The sequence below is a fragment of the Mesoplodon mirus genome (genome assembly GCF_964341445.2).
Source record: "Mesoplodon mirus genome assembly, chromosome: 12".
Lineage (NCBI taxonomy): Eukaryota > Metazoa > Chordata > Mammalia > Artiodactyla > Ziphiidae > Mesoplodon > Mesoplodon mirus.
In genome coordinates, this window is record NC_138988.1 from 7,675,824 (window position 1) to 7,698,362 (window position 22,539).

General features: G+C 38.0%; 1 protein-coding gene across 17 annotated transcripts in view; it reads right to left on the reverse strand.

Moving 5' to 3' along the window:
- Positions 1-22,539, reverse strand: part of SETD5 (SET domain containing 5) — an 82,615-nt gene that overhangs the window by 30,065 nt on the left and 30,011 nt on the right. For 6 of the 17 annotated variants that reach the window (XM_082639196.1, XM_082639183.1, XM_082639181.1 and 3 more), the window contains 13 exons: positions 17,068-17,127; positions 14,130-14,316; positions 13,097-13,321; positions 9,536-9,728; positions 9,152-9,257; positions 8,617-8,825; positions 8,220-8,278; positions 7,495-7,673; positions 6,512-6,550; positions 2,747-2,989; positions 1,798-1,946; positions 1,296-1,413; positions 85-194 (listed from right to left, as the gene is read on the reverse strand). In XM_082639196.1, the coding sequence (XP_082495322.1) occupies positions 85-194; positions 1,296-1,413; positions 1,798-1,946; positions 2,747-2,989; positions 6,512-6,550; positions 7,495-7,673; positions 8,220-8,278; positions 8,617-8,825; positions 9,152-9,257; positions 9,536-9,627 (1,304 nt within the window). In that variant the 5' untranslated portion in view covers positions 9,628-9,728; positions 13,097-13,321; positions 14,130-14,316; positions 17,068-17,127. Of the gene's footprint in view, positions 1-84; positions 195-1,295; positions 1,414-1,797; positions 1,947-2,746; positions 2,990-6,511; positions 6,551-7,494; positions 7,674-8,219; positions 8,279-8,471; positions 8,513-8,616; positions 8,826-9,151; positions 9,258-9,535; positions 9,729-11,873; positions 11,960-13,096; positions 13,322-14,129; positions 14,317-17,067; positions 17,128-18,282; positions 18,696-22,539 lie in introns of those variants that run through there. The other 11 variants (XM_082639186.1, XM_082639182.1, XM_082639190.1 and 8 more) reach the window with 10 other exon arrangements.

A 22,539-nucleotide genomic window follows, 5' to 3' on the forward strand; every position in this document is an offset into this window, starting at 1 on the left:
GGCAAGGCACAAAAGCAGACTGAACAGAATAGCTTAATCTGTAAGACAAGCAATTCATGTTAGGAAAAGTTGTGGAAATCTTACCAGTTACTGTACTCATAGTCAAATGCTATGGTGACCTCAGCATCCTTGGTGATGGCAGACACAGCATAGATACAGAGGTGAATCATCCCATCTGCAATCATGTGTCGCACCTGTGTGAACAACGCTTATGGTTATGATTTATCAAAAAGACCAGGAACTCTCCATAAGAGGGAAAAAACCTTTTACCAAAATGATATCTCCTCACTTAGAGTTATGGTAGTCTGTCATTTAACTCCATCATTTCATTTGAAACTATCATATAGTAATTAAAAATTTATATCTCGAGATAAATGAAATCTTGAGATGTTAGCAATCAGCGTCTGCTCTACATTTTTTTTTTTTAAATAAATCTATTTATTTATATTTATTTTTGGCTGCCTTAGGTCCTCGTTTCTGTGCGCGGGCTTTCTCTAGTCGTGGCAGGTAGGGGCTACTCTTTGTTGCGGTGCGTGGGCCTTTCACTGCAGTGACTTCTCTTGTTGCAGAGCGCGGGCTCTAGGCACACAGGCTTCAGTAGTTGTGGCACAAGGGCTCAGTAATTGTAGCTTGTGGGCTCTAGAGCACAGGCTCAGTAGTTGTGGCACACGGGCTTAGTTGCTCCGCGACACGTGGGATATTTCCAGACCAGGGCTTGAACCCGTATCCCCTGCTTTGGCAGGCGGATTCTTAACCACTGTGCCACCAGGAAGCCCCTGCTCTATATCTTAAAGCTGTTTTCAGTTGCACCAGAAAATTAAAATTCCTTAAGTCTATAAGAAAAGCTCTGTGGATTTTCTTGCTGCATTTGATGTGGTTGCACTCATTATGCACCAAATATTGGACTTTAGAAATGTCTAGAATCTCTCTCATAATCCTATTAGCTAAAATCTAAAAAACTGCAACCACACACTTTCGTTTTGGCCCAACGATAAAATCTTTTATAGGGCAATTCTTTAATATAACCTCATTGGCTTCTTATCCAGTCTACCTCTTTCTCTTTAGCAAATGCTAACATGCTTTTTCCCATTTCTGCCTTCTCTAAAGAAAATCCATTCCTTGCCCCCATCCTGTGAGAATGAATGCATCATTACTTTTGTCTTTCATCTCTTACAATGAAAGATCACAACCATTATCTACAGACCTTAATCTGGGTGAAGTTTTCAGACTGCTTCTTCAGTTGACTTGTCCTTTTGGTGCTTCCATTCAAAGAGAAATTGCTGCAGAAATCTTACCTCTGCATTTGGTGTACATGATCTTCTGATGAACCGAGCATCATTACCGAAAGTACGTGCATCCACACACATCTCTACACCATTGAATTTTGAGTAGAAGAGCACAAAGGGGTATGGTCTAGGGATATAATTAAAATTCCTGTAATTCTCAATACAAATAAAAAGGCCACCCCATGATTTCAATATGAAGCATATGCTGACAGAAGAAGCAGTAGTCCTTTGGAACGCCTACACTTGGAAAACATCACATGCTTGTCTGCTTCTGATTAAAGAATAAGCACAAAGCAAGGAATGCTTCGCTTGGAAAGGAGTCATCACCACTTTATACGTTAAACAATTTGCAGGTTTATTTGCACTTCTCTACAAATAGCAGAGAGGCATGAGCTTATCTGAGCTGTAATCTTTTCCCCCAAGAGCATCCCATCAACCAGGATGGTTTTTACAGCCATATGCTCAGCCAGGCCCACTTTAGCCCTTACTATTCAATGAATGATGATCTTACTTTTTGAAGAAATGTCCATTGACCTCAAATTGCTGCCGTAACATGACTTTGCCTCGATACTCTATTATAAGAGTGTCCAAAGCCAAATCTCTTGCAGCCCTCAGGATCTTCCGGTGCTTCTGAACACGAGTGACTCTTCCCAACTGTAGCTGAATAAAATCAGAGTATTAACATTAGATAATATCAACAGCAGCTTAGCAGACATTTAAAATATTTCTTAATTGAGGAAAAGGCACCAATATTTTTAGGTTTTATTTGTACATGTTACTTAGCTCGATGATCAGACATTTTAAAATATGATAAAACCTTAGTATTTCTAGGAAACAGGCTCCATCTAGTGAACCTGCCACCCCCCCAATCCTCAAAGACAAGAAAAAAAAATCTAAGAAAAATATATGATTAAAATTTTAGTGGCTCTATGTGTAATTTAAGAGCTTAGGTTTCTATTAATCTTAATAATTCCTACTGCGGCTGTATAAAATTTCCTATCCTAATTTATCTATTTTTAATTAATAAAGATACGTAGTTTAAAAACATGTATCCGAACAGTTTCCAGTTACTGTAACTTGCTTTTAGTTAAAGATGCTCAATAGCTGGCTAATTTGTTATTCTAAGGCCATTTGAAAGAAACAGTAATTCCAAAATATGTCCTTCTCCTGGGTTCTTAAAATCTCAACTACAGGGCTTCTCTGGTGGCGCAGTGGTTGAGAGTCTGCCTGCCGATGCAGGGGACACGGGTTCATGCCCCGGTCTGGGAGGATCCCACATGCCGCGGAGCGGCTGGGTCCGTGAGCCATGGCCACTGAGCCTGTGCGTCCAGAGCCTGTGCTCCGCAACGGGAGAGGCCACAGCAGTGAGAGGCCCTCGTACCTCAAAACAAAAACAAAAACAAAAACAAAAACAAAAAAACCCCAACTACTTAGGGAGTCTTTAACCCTTTGATCCTTACCTGCATTTGGGAACCAATAACTGTATTATTACAGGCCAATTCAGTCTTATTAATAGTGTCTAAAATAGCAGGTTTGCCCACAAATTCTTTGCTAGAATGTAGATGTTGTTCAAGGGCGTTCTGTACATCTGCACTGTACTGATTAGTGAAGGCTTCTTCATACTGATCAGTCCATAGTCTTATCCGATTTTCCCATCCCTCAGTTGTATTCTCATCTAAATTCTGTGCTTCAGAAGGAGAATTCTGTAGAGAACAAAGGTCAAGTAGGTCAGGAGAGTCCATAAAAGGGCAGGGGTGGGTCGGTGGGGTGGGGCAGGCTGAATATCCAGAGATTAGTTTTCACTTGGCAGTTGGTGTGGCATAAGAGTAATGGCCTGGGAGTCAGGATCTGGCTTCTATCATGGTTTCACTACCAATGAGCTGTGAGGTTCAGCTTCCTCATTTATAAAGAGAGAAATTAATCTGGATTGCAATTCCGTCCCATCACTGTCATTTTATGACCATTTTTAAGTCATAAAAATCAAACTTATCAGAAGAATGACATCAAGTTCATAAGAAAATCTTCATAAAAATGAACAATACAGACACCTCAAAATATCCATATTGCTTAAATTTCAATACTTATCAAACAACAGTGTGCCATCTCAAATTGGTAGTTTTACTAGCATCCAGGAGAATGTTTTTGTGCGACTTATTATTTTTAATATACAATTAATACATGTTCATTCTAAAAATACATGTGAACCAAATAAACAAATAAGTAACTCATACTCTTGCCTCCCATAGAAAAAGCTATCATTTGGAGTATATCTTTCTAGCACTCTACCTTTGACATTTTAAAACAGCCACCCTCTGAAGAGGTGAGGTGGGTGGAGGGGCGTGGGTAGGGGCAGTGTAGGAAATGCTGAGAGATACTGTGCTATACCTCTTTCGGAAAACTGCTGCCCTCTATGACAGTACAGTACTGAGGAAAGACTATTACATCTCACCAACATCAGCCTAAACAGTTTTATATGTGCTGGTGCTATAGAGACACAGCTGAACTCTGATACATGTTCTCCTCCATGGTGTTCAGGACTTAAGGTGTCGTCAGAAAACAAAACAAACGTGTGATGATGTCACACTAGTGACAACTAGAAGGAAAAGACACTATAGTACCAAAGCTACCTACAAATCCATGTCGACTCTAAACTTGCAAAAACAGGTATGAAAAAAATTAAATATAGTTTCCACGAATGACAGAGAAAACATTTATACCCATTATAACAATTTCTTTCACTTCTGTGTCACAAGTTTTGATTGACTATTGTCTACCATCCTTCCCCCAAGGAACAGGGAGATCAAAGGAAAAAGTTAATACCACTGTTTTCCACATTTGTCACTAGAGTCCAAAAGAATGAACAATAAACAAAGGGATCTAACAAACACCTAAGGCTAACACACCGAGAACAGACTATCACCAGCTTGAGGTGTCAGTAGCAGCTGAGCAACAGAAAAGTACAAAAGTTGAGGCTTAAGGGTGTTTATAAGACTGGGGATTAGGGGTGCCCAAATAGTATTCCCAGGTTTAAGCACCCAGTAGTGATCACTGAACTTATGACTTGTTAAACAATGTATACTGGAAGCCCTTGCCATAGTTTTAGCCATTGTTCACTAATATAACTGTCTACTCTGCTATCCCATTCTTCCAGGTACTGGAGACCCCATCTCAGTGGGTTTAGAGCAGTGGTTCTCAACCAGAGGGGATTTTGCCACCAAGGAGACATTTAGTAATACCTGAAGTCATTTCTGATTAATACACCTGAGTGTGTGTGTTATTGGCACCCAGTAGGTAAATGCTAGGGATGCTGGTACACGGCTGACTGTAATGCGAAAGACATCCCTGATCCCTACAAAAGATTATTTGGTTCAAATGTCAACAGTGTCAAGGTTGAGAAACCCTGGTTTAGAGCAGTCTCCAGTAGGGAAATTCAACTTAGGGGTTAAAAAGCCAAATGATAGGTTCTTCTCATTCTTACGGTACTGTTCCCACTCAGATGTTCGGTGTAGTTCTTACTAACAATTAATTCTGAGTACAGAATTTATAACTCAATTTAGAATTCTGATATGAGAATCAAAATAAACCAACTAGTACTATTTTTTTTTGGGGGGGGGCTACTCTTCATTGCCGTATGCGGGCCTCTCACGTCTTGGAGCACCGGCTCTAGGTGCGTGGGCTCTAGAGCGCAGGCTCATTAGCTGTGGCGCATGGGCCTAGCTGCTCTGCAGCATGTGGAATCTTCCTGAATCAGGGCTCAAACCTGTGTCCCCTGCATTGGCAGGCGGATTCCTAACCACTGCGCCACCAGGGAAGCCCCAGTACTTTTTAGTTATCTAAATTTTAACATGCTTATGGGGCTATCTGTCAACATCTCAAAACTGCAAGCAATATTTGGGGTTTACATGTAGTTTTCTGGGAGAGCCAGTCAACTGCTTTCAAAAGAGGTTTCAAACCTCTGGAAGCAAGTTACACTAGTTAGCTGATAAAAGAGAAAAGGGCTTAACATCTGGGATCAGGGGCTACGTCTGCCCCTTAAATCTACTGAAGGTCTCCTTCTAAGCAATTGTCTCCTTGCAGGAGATAGATCTAACAAAGAAACGGTAATTGTGTTCCAAGACATCCCAGGATTCTGATGGTCTTGGGCTCTTAAGTCCTCTCCCATCTTTTACAGATACGTACAAATCTGTTTATGGCTATATGCAAGGTGAGGCCTTCTAATTTTATATAATAGTGCTACCTGAGATCTTTTTAACATGAGTCATATTGGTGTTCCATATGTGTATGTATGTGTGTGTGTGTGTGTGTGTGTGTGCGCGTGCGCATAAATCCTAAGAAAGCTTATGCTCACTAACAGAGTTTAATGTTTACCACAGAACGGTCATCAGGAAAGATCCTGCTTTTATATCAGTTACACATTTAGGCGTAAGTATACTTATGGAATTAAACTCAACCTTAATTCTAATTAAATGCTTTGAAGCCATTAAGTAATGGTTTGGGAGGTATGCTGTCCTTCTATATACACACATAGGTAAAGGAAGATACCAGACAGTATATTCAAATCTCCTTTGGGCAAACTCTTTCCTTATCACCTAGTAACTGAAAGTCCCTTTAAACCATTGTACATAATTTCTCTATTCTCCAACCACTACCCGAAATCATGCCTCATAAGCTCTTTTATTTGATAATTGAAGAAAAGAAGCACACACTAGCATCACCCGAGCCTTCTGTACCAAACAGATATGCCAGAAGAAAACAGCTCAAAAGTAAGTAATTCCAGTAAGAATAATTCTTATCAAAACTACTACCTTCCTACTGATGAAATTTATCCTTCCAACTGGTGATTAAAGCCTACATGGTGCTAGGGCGGGTGCACAAGAGATCCTCTATCACCAGAAAATCCTCACTCCTGAGGTGGAGGCCAATCACAATGATGGAAAACATCAGCCTCATTTTGTTTAGCAAAATGTCACTTACCCCCACCCCGAGAGAAGCAGCTAATGAAAAACCAATAAAGGAAGGCTAATTACAGAAACGGAAAATATTTCAGAAAACGGCCAAGAAAATCTACTTTGGAGAAAGGCTCTATGAAAACTGAATGGCAACAATTACAAACTAACGAAAAGCAGGGTCCAAGATTCCCAGACCATCAGTGTCAGGAAAGAAGCTGACCAAAATGCAAGATCACAGTGAAGTAAAACACAGCATCAGGGAAGAATACCCCTTACCTTCATCCGCAAGGACTTCCGGGATCCCTCTCGAAATGCCTATCCCAAAGAGGAAAACAAGTAGAACAAAACAAAACTTGGTACCAAGAATGACAGTTATACCTATCTGAGACTAAAACTAAGGCAAGAACTAGTGTTCTAGTCTGTCCCCTTTACCCTAGGTAACAAATACAATGGAATTCCCCACACTATTATCAAGAATAGGGGTAGCACATGGCCAGTGAACTCTGAGGCTAATTCCAATACTTTCCATTGCAGAATTAGGTAATAAACATGGAAGAGCATGCATCACTTAAATCCTATATGCACCCCTGACACTAAAAGAAAAAGTAAATAAAAATGTTAAGTAAGGCTGCAGATTTACCAGTTTTGAAATTAAGAAGGAAACAAAGACCAATCCCCTTAACAAGGGGTGGGCAAGTCACCTAGGAGCAACAAAGTTGCCGTGATGGGGAAGAAAGAACACAAAACAGAAGAGATTTCTTCTGGAGACTTTTTAGTTGAGAATACAGGAAAGTGACCACAACACTGAGGAAGCCTAGACCATTCAAGAGATGTTGCCTGAATTTTTTGTAACAAGGGAAAAACAATCAACCAACGACATGAAGTGGGCATGTACCAGGACAAGAATTTCAGACTGGGTTTTGGGGTTGAGGAGGTGGGAACTACTACTGTAAGGACAGTGGAAGCTTAGACTGGAGGCTGCAGCACACATGGGCTTGTGCCAGGTGGGGCTGGGATTTCATACCTGGGATGGGGGCTGGAGCAAAAGAAACTCTGTGCCAGTTGTGATGATATGGAATGGCATAAGAGAGGTTGATCTACATGTTCATAATACAAGTTAGCTGATTTGTGCAAGCAGAGCAAAAGTGGCCCTTCAAACATCTGGATCAAATTTCTTAAAAGAATTCTGGTGCATTCTTCATCCAAAATTTGGGCCATTTCAGACACATTTCTATTTGAGATAGTTTTACCCTTCATACCTTGATTTTCTTCGTCTTTGGTGCTGCACGACCCTTTTCTGGACTCTTTTTCCGCTTCTTGGGTTTGGTTCTTCTAACAGTTAAGGTGATGCTTGTAGGTGTGTGCTGTGTTGCTGTATACAACACAGTGGAAGGAGAAAGCTCCTCATCCCAGCTTTCTGTTGCACTGCTATCCCCACCTGAAAAAAGGTTATTTCATAGTTCACGTTGTACAAAAAGCCTCATAAATACATTAAAAGCAGCTTATTTCTTTAGCTCTAGCCCATACCCAGTAAGTTATTACTTCTACTATTAACTCTATTATCTGTAGAACATATACCTACATTCCATATAGAAACAAGGTTCTTTCTGTATCACTGGCATTAAGCATACAAACCCTGTTCTATATCATGTATTTCTACCCTTGAATTCAGTCCCCAAGCTCCACTGCCTCAATGTATATGTAACATAGAAAAGGATGTGTGTGTGCACGCGCGCATGTGCGCACACGCATGTGCGTGCATGTGCGTGCTCACAAGGAATATTTTGATTACTATAGGGCTAAAATTGTTGACTCTGGATACAATTAATTCACAACAATAGAATTACAATGGTCTTGAGAGGACTTCAATCACTGTCCATGAAAAGAGCTGGGGACCATGGGAACTTACAAGGTTCTTGGGATGAATATTAAAACCACAAGATAGTATATGTCAAAATATGGTCCTAACCCATCTTTGGCTCACCTGATATGTTGTCCTGCTTCCGCCGATGAAGTCTAATAACCTTCCCCCTGCTCATTCCCCTAAAGAGGGAAAATAAACTTAAAGTAGTCCTTCCAACAGCATGCAGTGCATCATCACACACATGGGAGAAGTATCTCTGCATATACTACCCCCTTCCTCCCACCTACCAAATGTTTCCAGGACATTAAATTTCATATCAAATTCAATAGCTTTAACATCAATCTCTCATTCCTTGTTGTCAGCAATTCTCACCTAGTGCAGAGAATTCGAGCCAAGGAGCACTAAGGAATCATCTACATTAACAAACACAAGAAAGAATACTTTGAGCTTTTCCCTACTAATAAGAAACCCTAATCCCAGCAACCCAGGGCTGGATTTAGATGGAACACGATCTTACCTGCACTTGTCACAGTTGAGAAGAAAGCCATCCTGAGAAAGACCACAAGGACACCAGGTAGGAACAGTCTCTCCTTCAGAGTTCGGGCTGTCTCCACAGCGTTCCTCTACGGGCGACGGCAGGCCATTCAGGTCAGAACGGGGGATGATCGTCTGGACAGGGGGAGAAGCAGGAGGTGTCGGAGGAGGAGGGGCTCCGTAATTATGATCCTGAAAATAAGATTTTTTAAATCAACAGTGTCCAAACACTGGCCCCTCTCTCCCCTAAAGTATGGTACATATGGAAAGAAAGAAGAAAGTAGTACCCTTCGTTTTTTGGCTTCAACCAGGAAAGTGATAAAACAAAATGCCAAGGTCAACTGGGACATAAAAACAAGAACAATGATGCAGGGCTAGACGTCCGCTGGAGGCAGGGAAGTGCAAAAGGGGCAACTTCGTCATGCTGCATATAAACATTTCAAGAAAGTCACAATGTATAAGAATGGATTACACTCCAGGAAGATCACTGCTCTGGAGAGAAACAAATGCATACTCACAGCATAAGGCAGTCCTCGACACCCATGTCTCTGAGTGGTCCCATAATTATGAGTGGAATACACGCTCTTCTCATTAACTGCTGGACTAGCCTCCACAGATTCAGGGCTGCACAAAGGCGAAAAGCAACGCATGATAGCATAACACCTAATCTTCCCTTAAACTAAGACTTAACTTCCCATTCTAACCCCTCCTCTTTCCACAACCACCAGCCACTAGAATAAGAGAAAGAACTCAGTGAAACAATCTGATTAACATAACTAAGCCTATAACAGTAGGAGTGTCATTAAATGTGGATTTGTGTGTAACATGAAGCCAGTACAGGCAGATGTCTCAAAGCAGGCACCTGGGATGCAAGGTGTCCCTAATGACAAACACAAACGTACCAGCTGAGCAGGGAGTTTCCCCTAGAGAAGCCACTCTGGGCTGGTTTAGACTCAGAACTATTCTTCTTAATTGGATCTCTTAATACTTCCATGAAACCTCACATGACATTTGCAGTGAGTGAGATGATGAAAGTGCCTTCTGCACTGCCCCAGGGACCAGGCCCTCTTCCATTCACTACCAAGACAGGATACCCTGAAGAAAGTACAGGTAAAAACAATGGCATCTTATATTTATCATACCTCTCATCTTGATGAACCCCCAAACACCTTCCAAATATTAGAGTAATAATTGCTCATCTACCAATGACATGCAAGCATATCAAGGACACAATTATTTAATAGCTGCATGATAATACCATAGAACTTCAAACTATTCAAAACTGTACTCAGAAGTTTAGTCTAACGACAAATAACAACAGTAGTATTGGCTACTATTTTGAATTGCCCATTACTTGCAAGGTGCTTTATATGTATTAATTCATTTACTCTGCCACTACTAAACATAATAAACAGCACCCCATCTTTACAGAACATGAAGTTGAGATGGTGAGATTATATGACTTCACCAAGGTTACTCACTGACAGAGCCAGGATTTGCAACAATGTCTGACTCCAAAGTCTGTGCTCTTTCCACTATGCCTAATTGGTTTGGAGACCAGGATAACTTTCTTCTTTTAAAGAAAATTACATAAGATCTTAAGTAACCAGGCTTAGTGAGAAGCTTGGTTGAATATTTTTTTGCACCCTCACTGAGTGGCAAGTAAACTGTTCAAGCACAATTTATTAAAATAAAATAAATCTGTTCAAATTCAGAAATTTAATGTAAGCCCTTACTTGATAACAAAAAGGCATAGGTGGCTAAGGACAAAATTCACGTTTTTGGGCAAAAAGAACTTTAACTCTGATTACTTAGGTACCTGGTTAGGTTTTGGAGAATTTTGAAAGATAATTAATGAATGCAATTGTATGATTTGCAGAACTGAATAATGGGTTATCCGTCATTTAAATTAACCAGTACTCAGGTTCACAAATCAAAAACTCCAAAGACACACATCACTCAGCCTTAGTGGTGGATCAAAGGGTCTTTTAGGGAATCAAATAATGAATATTGTTTGCTTCAAGTAATGTACATTTTTCCTGCTTGGAAATACACATAATATAGGACTTGGCAGGAATCAAGTGTGCAGTTCAATGTGATGCAATGTCAGCTGAGAAGTGAGGGATAAAAGAAAATTCTGAGATATGTATCCAACTCACCCAGTTATATGCTCCAAAACTGTAAGAAGGGATCTTATAAATAACAGCAAAGGTAATTTCTAGGTGAAGAACTTTAGACACAGGAAAGTATTCTCTGTTAGTGAAGTGCATGCATTTTATTACTTAAGAGTGTCTGCAAGATGGGAACTGGGCGGGGGTAGGGGAATACATCAAGAATGCAGGTCAGTATTCTCGAGAAATAGATGATCTGAACGTGGCTCACTGAGAGGCAATCAGCTCTGAGTATTAGGAAACAGGTGGGGTTTCTTAAATAAACCAAAGGCAAACAAGCATTAATAAAATGAAGGTAGAATGTAGTTTCTATGATGGACAGGTTAAGAGAAAGTAATAACTTTACACAACATTGTTAATTTACTAGATAAACAAGTATTTCAAAGAGCTGTACATATTTTATGCAAGAGATTTTGTACCACTGAACACATGGGGTGAAACATGATAGCTGTTTATTAGAAATGGAATTTGTTTTTTTTGGACGGGAAAAAGGAAAGTGGCATGAAACAAAAGATGGCCATGGAGATGGAGCTATGCCGGTTGTATCTTACCCATCTCCAAACTGGGTAAATATGAACATATGCACTTCATGTGCAAGTCTAGGGAATAAAAATAAAATGTATATTGTGTAGGTTAAAAGGCCATCCCACTGCACAATACTTTGTAGTCAAGCATAGCATTTAATATATTGCTATGCGTGCCAAATACTAAAATTTAAGCTCACATCTTTTGATGAGGAAACTTTGCAATTTCCATACTGGTTATTGATTAAATACATAGTTACATGCTGACAGGTAACTACAGGATTTCCTAGGATACTCCCTGACATACAGAAACATATATCAGCTCTTATCTATATTTTAAAATATCGATAAAAATTTTGGAGTGTTAGGATTGCATCTCTTTATTGGCGAATTATTTTATGCAAATGTAATGATAGCCTTTCTTCCCCTATGTTTGAACTTCTATGACCGACCGCTAGGCACATACACAGAAGCCATGCTTACAAAAGATATACTCCATCAACTGTGTTCCAAGTATAATATGCAACCTGCTGTTATAACACTACCTCTTAGAAAATGTCTTTAATTCATTTATGGCACGATTGTAAATTCAGAAAAGTCTTTGCTTCTACTGTTACATCTAGAGGTTTTCCTACAAATATACAAAAAAAAAACAAAAGCAAAACATAATGCATACCATTGCCATCAGATTTAAAATCCCATAAGGTAAGGTCTAGATCTTTTATTTAGTTGAGGATGTTGTCCTTAATACCAGGTTTATTCTTAGAGTGCCCAGAACAGTGGAATATGCATGACAGTGACATATGCATAGTGAAGCATTAACAAATATCATCAATAATTTAACAGAGCGGTATATAAGCTAATTGTTGACATTCTCTTGCTTTATAGGAATACTAAACGAAAAACTGTGTCATTAGCTAAGACCACAGTATCAGAAATCTGTCTGGAGATTATGGATGAAAATGTTTCAGGAAATAGAAACACTGCAGTCAAATTTTTAGGCCAGAAGTATTTTTTGATTCTGCAATTACTTCTGGACTCCCTAGCAACATTTATGGGCAGTCAGCTCTGTACTCTGGGAAAAATCCCTGTTTTAAGAATAATAGCTTTAGGTCTTTCCTTAGCTACTAACCCCAAACTCGTTGAGTTAATCTTTTTGTTGAAATTTCTGACAAATGTTAATGTTGTTTACATATACAGTCTGTCAGTCAATCCATATAGGAGGCTACTGGTTGACTTTATACAAATTCATTAACACTATACAATTACCTATTAATGCAGGAAGATTTTTAAGTACTCTATTTGGGAAATAGTTGTAAAATTGGTAGTCTCGGCTACTGGCATAACTAAATCTCTGTGGCATGCAAAAAAACAAAAACAAAACAGGAAAAAAGGCCCTGGAAGTAACACAATCCACCCTTCCCTACCCCCCGACCCTCCATCTTCCTTTTTATATGGGAATAAGGCCAGAAACTGCTTTCAATTCTACACGACCCCAGAATATAATACACTGCTTCTTAGGGTAGCTTCATTTTAAGTCTTCCTCTTTAAGGAAGTCATGAAACAGTTAAATTATCCTAGGTGGCTTTGTGAAGAAACATACATGCTCTTTACTAATATTCTCAGTCTTAAGGAAGAAAACCACTATTATCAGGGATGCAGTTGAACCCAGAGTTCTGGTACAGTTTCTTTACTTTGCTGAAGGGGAAGGAATCCCCAGGGACTGTGAGAATGGCAAGAGAAACAGGGGAATTAGAGCAACACCCACCTCACTCAAGAAGTGGCTGTGGGATCAAGAGTCTGAACTGGACCTGAACATATTCAAAACACCAGGATTTTTCCAGCCCAGACCCTAATCCCTGGTACTGCCTGGAATAGACTTGGCTTCTGGGGGTGTGCTGCCCCCTAGGCCCCTTGGGTCTCTTTCGCTGGACTTTCACATCCTGGTGTAGTGCCACTTCGTCTTGAAAGGTAGGGGGCTTCCACTTCCTTTCTGTAAGCAAGGAAGATTGGGTACAAGGGAGGTAAAAGGACAAGAGGGGGAATCTGTGAGCAGGGGGAATCTTGGACAACTTAAAAGAGAAGGGATACAAAAGACTAAAAATTTTTAAACTGTGAATATAAAGTTTTATAATGAAGGCCTACCTTCACTGCCATTTGGCATTTAAATTCTTCAAGAATTGGGAGTCTATTTTAGGGATTGGACTTTTCGACAAATTCTGAATTCCTAAAGCTGCTCTTAGCTGAAAAAAAAGTTTGGTACCACTGATTTTGAAGGTCCTCTTTCTAGGCAATGAATATTATAAAAACAGATGATACTAATTTCCACATTTTCTATCCCAAATATCAGAATGTCTAAGTAACCTGCCCATATAGCTGCAGCCCCTTTACTCTAGAACAATGAGAAGTACATAGGAAGAGGCCTTCAAGGAAAATCAGTTGGAGAGAACTCCTCCTTATCCTTCATTCATCAGGTAATCATTAACTCTACAGAAGCAGGTAGTGACACTTACTTATTTCAATCTTCCTCACCCATCAAAACAAATGAAAACATAATCACTACCTTAAATTTTTAATTCTATTAATTATTTACTCAGAAGTCCCGCCCCACCAAATTCTTTTCCTCCCGCTTCTAATTCTTTTTTTCCTCCAGTTTCTATGGGGAAAGGGAAAGGTCTAATGTCATTTACAATGGGCTAGGCTTGGGTTTAGAAAATACCACGTATTTATTATTAGATGCCCACAAGAAATGTCTCCACACAAACTGGTAATGTATCTGCTACCTAGGAAGCAGCACTTACTCTGATCCAGCAGCCATATCTGAGTAGGATGTATCTGGTGTGGTGACTCCCAGAGGGATTGCAATGCTCATGACGTCCAACACAGCAGAGAGTGGAAATCACGGGGTCCAATTATCAGAGACTGGCCACTCTGAGAGTGGGGGTGAGCTGCAGAGCCTCAACCAACATGTTATGGACATGAGGAATCCTAGAACAGAAAACGAAAACATCTAGTAACCAGACAGTTCTTTGAATGTATTACAAATACTACTGAATATCTTTCTATTTTTTGAACAAAGCTTTAAGGGATAAATATAAAACAAATACAAGGGATCAACACTGTCTTGTGTTTACTATGTTCTACATTAATGTTCCACAAAGTGAGGTAGCAAAAGTTATGCTCACTTTTCATTTCTATTTTAATTTTTTTCTTTTCAGATAAAGGGAAAGTAACAGTCTGCTCACCAATGAGCACATTTCTCCCATTCCACAACTGCTTATCAAACAAAAATTTCTGACACCCTAGGACCTAACTAACAAGACAGAGAATAGTTAAAAGAATTTACTAGTTTAAAGTTATAGTTTAATGTTATTCCTTCCAAATTAAATATGATGATAAAAGAAATCAATTTGTTTATATTTGACTGAATAGCTGTTTGTTATTGTCTTCTTTTGTCATGGAATACTCTTTTCCTTCTTTTAAACCTTTTTAATAACTATAATTTTGGGAGAAGATGTAATTAGTAACGATATCTGTGAGATAATATCTACTGCTAGGTATGAATAAAAACATAAACCAAAAAGTGTACAGTTTCATGATAAAAATTAGAAAATTTTGCATGGAAAAGCAGTGAGGATACCTTGAGTTGGTGACCACAGCCAGTGGAGTTTGGGAACAGAAAGAAACAAACTTGGTAGTGTAAAGAAACAAAAGTAGATTAAGAGATTTGGAGGTATGGTGCAAAGGGAAAAAGTGTACTTTGATTTTACATTAGTGATTTTATAGTTCTGTAAAAAAAAAACCATTAAAAGAATGGAACACAAAGCATTTTATGTGGGAGGAAAGAAAGTCAATGTGACTGTTAAGGCCCAGGTTAATAAAGATTTTTGCAAAAAAAATACAAAAAGAAGTCATGAATGATATACTGATTCATGATAAGACAAATAAGACAGTAGAAAATGGTTATTTATACTAAAAAAATTAAATCAAATGACAAGTATACCATATTAATTGAGTCAATACAGGGGATCAATGCAAATTTTAAAATGGTAGATGATCTCAGATGCTTGACTCTTATTTTGAAATATGAAGCAAATTAACATGGAAAAGAAAACCAATAGTGAACAGTGAATCAGGACAAGATTTTTAAGAACACGTAAAGATAATACTCTTCTGTATCATTATTTTACAATGCCAGAACAGCTATAAACTAAGCAGTCCTCCCTGGCACCTACACTTTGAAAGAGCTGGATCTCACTAATGGACCTAGGGCTCTCCAAATCCGGGTGTGGCAATATACCCGTTCCCACTCAACTTGAGGTGACATGTTGGACTTGAGACTGAAATGAAAAGGGCAAATCTTCCTATCTATTGCTTCCTTACAGCTCATAAAACAAAAGTGACTAATACAACTTTCTGCCTTTGGGCCTATTTTACACATAAATGTTTCCTTTCCCTAACAATATAACCAAACAGAGGAGAGCAGTACATTCTCTAATCCTCTGGGAAATTGAAATAAAATCTACAAGTAACAGAAGAGAGAATACTTATCAAATAAGCCCAAAAGGGCATTTTTAAACATTGGGGACTGTTGGTTACAACTTTTTCTCTATTTGGTATCACTGCATACTTCTCACACACACACACAGACGCACACACACACACAGAGCCCAGAGGCTACTTGGCTAAATAACCAGAACAGAGTCTAATAATGAGCATACTACTACGCTGACCAATACAAGAATCTGAATCATGTGTTATATTTCAGTAAAGAACCCCTCCCTGCCAATTACTCAACACCATTAAAAAATCCTCTGTCATAGCCATTACTGTTATATGCCCATAAAAAAATATAGGTGTCTAGATAAAAGAAAACTTACAAAAATAAGCTGACAGTGGCTATTTTTCTGAGTCCAAAAAAGATATATTAAAAGGAAAAGATGGAAAAATCACTTCAGATAATATCTCCTTAATAAATGAATAAGTGGTTAATACATTCCTTAATGAAATCCCAACCCAGCTAATTTGCATAGTTGAAAAATAACTTTAAGAAAGATTAAGTAGTTAATTACTTTCATGAATTCTTCCATTTTCCCTTTGTGTAATTTTACATGACCCCTTCCACTCTTCTGATGAAGGCATTTTGGATTAGCTTGGTTATCCTGTTCCAAATAATACTCTTATAATATTGGGTGTTTTTAATTAAAAAAAAAAGATAACAAAACCTAATTTCTCATATAACCCCAAGACTAGTTCCTTTCCTAAATAACATGCAAAATGTAGCTATTAAAATGTTAACTAAAGAACTTCTAACAGATCATCTGTATGCAGTATTTTACTATAATTACCCTGGTTTTATAAGTCAAGACAATAGGCTTCTACTATAGTTTACCAAACTTAGTAGTTACAGCAGTTACTAATTTATCACATAGTTGGAGATATGTCCTAGAAAGAACTGATAAGAATTAAAATCTCTAGGTGGAACAGTTTCAAAGTATCTTTTACTTGTTAATTTGTCTCTCTCTCTTCCTACCAAAGTAAAAACTCAATGAGGACAAGGATTTTTGTGTTTTATCCTCTGTTGTAGTTCCACAGCCTACAACAGCACCTGGCACATAGAGGGTATTTGAGAATATTTGCTGAATAAATTATAATCACTCATATCAAAATTATAGTTTTTAGCATTCATTGAAGTACAAAAATTAAAACAAATTAAAAGAAATTACTTGGCTCAGTCACCTTTTTATAGACCTCTGAATATGAAGTCCCCCAAAATTATCTGCCAGTAGTTCTGAAGACCTAGAAAAAGTTGAGAAGCAAATTAGTATAGAAAGAAATAACATAGATGGACACATGGAATAGAATTCTACAGAAATAATATTTTAACGGTAATTGTTCCATTTAGTACGGTATCTTTGTCCTTTAACCTTGTTATCTTATTTTCCTGTAAAGCCAGAACCTAAATAAAGGGTAGAAAAGGCAGTTGTCTATTTGAGTTAAGAAGTGATATATATTGTCTCTGGGTAATCCTTTTCTTTCCTTCAAATCAGAATTCTCTCCCATTTCCCAAAGGATTCCTTCTTTTTCTCTCTCCTAGGAGGTGCTTTTCTCTTCCTCTGACCCATTCTTAAATTCGGAGGCTTTTCTTTAATCAAATGTCAAATTTATTCTCCAGTCAGACAGGAACCTACCATGATCTATTAGAGTTCATATTAGTCCTTTCTTCCCCCTACCCTCTTGTCCTACTATAGAAAGAGTGACAAGAGGGAATCCATTTGTGGTCAACTACACAATGGAAAGCATGTAGAAAACAAGAGGTTTAATTAGCTTTCTTACACTCCAAAAAGAAAAGGAAAATAGGTGATGACATAGGACTTGGGGGGGGGGGGGAGTCAAATTTAACATTAGCCAGAAAGGAGTTTCAACATCTGAAATGTGATATCATATATGTGAAAAGAGCTGTGTGTGAGATTCCAGTTACCAAGCAGTAGAGAGTAAATGTTCTTTATGTTGATATCTTATGGATTTCTAACTTTTTATTAAAAATTGGAAAATAAACTATTCTTTAGAAACAATTTTAAAAGAGCATACTCAGAACTGTAAAAATAAAAGGTATGAAGGTAACAGTAATTGGAAGGAAGAAAAAAATTACACCAAGGAAGATACAGACTCCTTTAGCAACAACAAATAAGAAAGAAAAAAGGACAGGAGTAAAAAGAGAAAAATAAGTACATGAGTATACAGTAGGGGGAAAATGAATGCATCGGAATTTCAATTTCATTTCAGTTTAACTACAATCCATCAGACCCCCCAGGAACTGTAGTTAAGTTCTTGGACTCAGAAGCAGAACCAGCTTGACTCCCAGTACTGAGTACTCTTTTGAGAAGTCACCATTTACATATAGTTTCTAAGGAAAAGGCTTTTAAGAACGTGCCAGAAATAGTTCATAATTACCCCAGTCTTTTTAATTGAATTCAGAAATGGTCAATAGTCTCTGTATCTGCCATTCTGACAGTCTCTTCTCTATATGACTTGCTGAAAGCACAAGACCCATGTGATCTGTCAGGTCACTCTCAGAGAAAACAGACAAAAAGTGTTTTAAGAACAACTCCAACAGAGATTTCAGAAAAAGAAATTGCATCAGCCAGGTGAGCCGGAAGCAGCTGGGAGACAAGAGTCCAATAAACAGCCAATCCGATGAAAGAAATTCAGAACAAGTCTGCTTCAGTAATCCTGTGAAGAGGACTGGCAGGAAGAGGAGTGCCGCTTCAGAAAAAGAACAGGCCTCATATGCTTCAGACAGTCTTTGTACTGTGGCTGTGGACCTTGGCCATTCTCCCAGAAATGATGCAATCCTGATGAACAAGATCTGCTGCCAGAGAAACAATTGTTAACAGCCTATGCAGACAGCAACTTAGCCAAGAAGCAATCTCTGATCAACTCTCTCCACAAACCACCAGAAAGTCAAATTTCTTCCTCAGTTTTGATCTCTGACAAAACATGTTAGTGAATATATATTTAGATATATACAAACACGCCATTTTCTCAAAGTGTCCCTTTTTAGTTCCTTTGGCTTTATAATATCTATCCTCTATCATTACATTTGAAAGAAAACACTGAGATTATTTTTATGAATTCTCATGCTAACAGCAAGGTAATTTACATTGAAATTTTACACTTTTCTCCCATTCTTATAAAAAAAAATGTTTGGGGATGTAGTGGCTTCCCTAAGTTTTAAAATCACTCTGCAACCTAGGGCCCAATTATGAGATTTCAAAGTAAAGACAAATATGCACACTCACTAATTCAGGGCCAGAAAGGTGTATTTTATAGACATTTTTGAAATTATGTGAAACTCAATATGTTAAAAATAGGCAGGTACTACAGAAAAAGAGAAAAATCTCTTCTTGCTTAGGCTGACACAAAAGGTAGGCTGAGTAATATCAGTTTGCAATGCTCACTTTTCTCAAGGGCAGTAATATTACTTCAGATCTTTTAAGAGGGTTAATGATTACTTTCATCCTATTAGCCACAACTTACTACTACTTTAGAATCTAAAACATCCTCAACTTAAAAATCCTCCCAAGGGGACTTCCCTGGTGGCGCAGTGGTTAAGACTCTGCGCTCCCAATGCAGGGAGCCCGGGTTTGATCCCTGGTCAGAAACCACATGCATGAGGCAACTAAGGAGCCCACATGCTGCAACTAAGACCTGGCACAACCAAATAAATAAATAAATATTAAAAAAAAAAAAAGAAAAAATCCTCCCTAGATTCCTCATCTCCTAGGCCTGGTTTCTTTTTCAGAGCTTTGGTATCAGGTTGTTCACACAGTATTGTTATGAAATAATTAGGATTTTTCCCCACCTTGCATACTAAATAAAAGACTCTGTATATACAAGAAACCTCATTTCTCTAACTCCAACTAGCCAGATGCGACAATTAACCAAATTTCTTCTTTTTGAAAGCAATAACCCTTAAACTGGGATTCACTAAAAACACAAGCTTCTAAAATGTATTCTGAAATCAATGTGTTCAGCCCAATCTACTATCCCGATATTTAAACTATTAAAATAATAAAAATCAACAGATACACAGAATAACTCTGAAGCAGTAAAAATTTTTAATAGGCCAATAAATGAATAAATTCAACACAGTCAAGAAGAAAAAAAAGTCAGAAAAATTTTCAATAAGGGTTAAAAGAAAATAACCACTAATTTTAAGATTCAACTTCTGAATCTACTGATTATTCAAAATTTTGTTATACATATAAATTGAGATTATTCTTAAATACTTCTATACTTAAATTTCCTACTTTTGAATGACTAAACGGTAAAAAGGGAAGACAGAGAATATTAGAAGACTTTTTTGTATGTTTATACCCTCAATTTTTAAATCACATAACACTTAAGAAAGCAGTAAATATATATGTACATTTAGCTACACAACCAACTTGTTTGTGAACTAATGTGGCAGCTACATTATATGCTTATCTTCCATTTCCAACCCAAACTGAGATATTGAGGAAAAACACTGTGGTTGTACTGTTAACATAAAGCTTTTTATCTTGGGAGGAGAAAAAGTATGTTAGGAAAAAGTACTGTATTAGGCGTTAGGAAATTTGAGTTCTAGCCTACAACTTAATTAGTCTGGTGACCTCTGAAAACACTTTTTATAGATGAGACTTAAGTTCCTCGAAGTAAAATCTTCACTGGGTTTCCTCCTGCTCTAAATTTCTGTGAATCGTGACACTGACTCGGGCAGTTCATGCAATGTCTCAAAAGTCTCAATTTTCTCAGTGTACAGTAGAAAGAAAGGTGCACACAGACTAGTGTTTGTAGCAAATAATAATTTAAGTGGCTCTCTGGAACTTTAAAATACATGTAAACAAAGAGGAGGTGCTACTAATAATCTGAATGTGACTAAAAATTATTTTCACTCATCTCTAACAGTATATATTTCAATTTTGCTAAAGTAAATTGTTGAGAAAAGGATATGTAGGAAACATGCAAAAAAAAAAGTCTAGGAGAGAGAAGTGATAAGCATTAGAAGAAATAAGTAAGAATTATTGGAAAATAAGAGATGTACTCTAAGAAAAGAGAAAGAGCTCAGAGATCTGGGGAAAAGTTCATGTACTTGGGGTAGCGTACGTTTTAAGTTAGGCTTACGATCTGAAGCAAGTTAATACAGGCAAAGGATCTAGAAATTCAGGGCTGAAGAGAAGAAAAGACAAACGTGTTGGGATAAACAATTAAGAGAGACTAAAGAAACATCATTATTTAGTAATTTAGAGTCAAGATAAAGTTATCCTTTTCTCCCACCTCTTCTCCTTCAACACCTGTTTATCCCTTGGCTCCTTTGCCTAAATTTATACTCCCTCTAGGGGCTACTGGGCTTGGCACAATAAACTGATGTCTACAAAAGCTCTAAACTTACTAGAGTAGGAGGTAATTAAAACCCAATTTTAAAAAAATCCTATTTCAGTCCATAGTAAGAATTTCTTTCCCCATGAAAAACTTCAATAATGGCAGTATTATAGAGGCGAAGACATACTTCATTGTGCTTGGAAGGCAGGTGGGTGAGTAACAGGATAAGAGTACGCTCTGTAAATAACGAAACTAAATACTACAATCTTAAATTATTTTAAGATGACACTGAAGAAAAAGAAATATTTTACTTACAACTCATTTAACAGTGATAAACAGATATTTACTGCTAAACTAACCAAGGATGCACAGACTTTCTGCCCTTAACAATAATCAATTAGGAAAATTTTAGGTTTCTAAGTGTCAAATAAAGATGATACCCTCAATGAACTTCGATTTACCTCTTTAAAGAGCTATATTCTAAAGACTTTCTAAAGGTTTTGTCCTACTGTGTTTGAAGCCTCTGATCATGCTTTAGAGCCATGTTCCATACTAGATCGGAAAAGAACCTCTCCTACCTCTGTGTCTGCCTCCTCGAAATCCATACTTTTTTCATTTTCAAACCCTGAATGGTAACCATGTTTACTTACTCCAGACAAAGTCAGATATACATATTTATAAGGAATTGATATCTTTATATTTTCAGTAGTATAGGCAAAATTTCTCCAGTTGATAAAAAATTTAGAGTTTTAAGTTCAGAGTCTAATTCATTATTCTATAGATGAAGAAACAGAACTATAAAAGTATTAACTTATAAGAAGTCACACACACAGTAGTGTAGCTAAGAAGAAAATTAGGATTTTAACGTATAGGTTCTATTTATTAAAGTAATTACTACTAACTTTAGATAGCAACATTTGAATTAAAAGAAAAAAAAAATATTTTTTTGGCTGCTGAGCAGCTTGTGGGATCTTAGTTCCCCAACCAGGGACTGAACCTGGGCCCTCCACAGTGAGAGCGCAGAGTCCTAACCAACAGTCCACCAGGGAATTCCCTAAAAGATTTTTTTTTTTTGCGGTACGCAGGCCTCTCACTGCTGTGGCCTCTCCCGTTGCAGAGCACAGGCTCTGGACGTGCAGGCTCAGCGGCCATGGCTCACGGGCCTAGCCGCTCTGTGGCATGTGGGATCTTCCCGGACCGGGGCACGAACCTGTGTCCCCTGCAACGGCAGGCGGACTCTCAACCACTGCACCACCAGGGAAGCCCCTTAAAAGGAATTTTTTAAAAATTAAGCACCAATTATTGTTGGTACTACGTTAGACAAACAAGTCCAGATTAACATTCCTG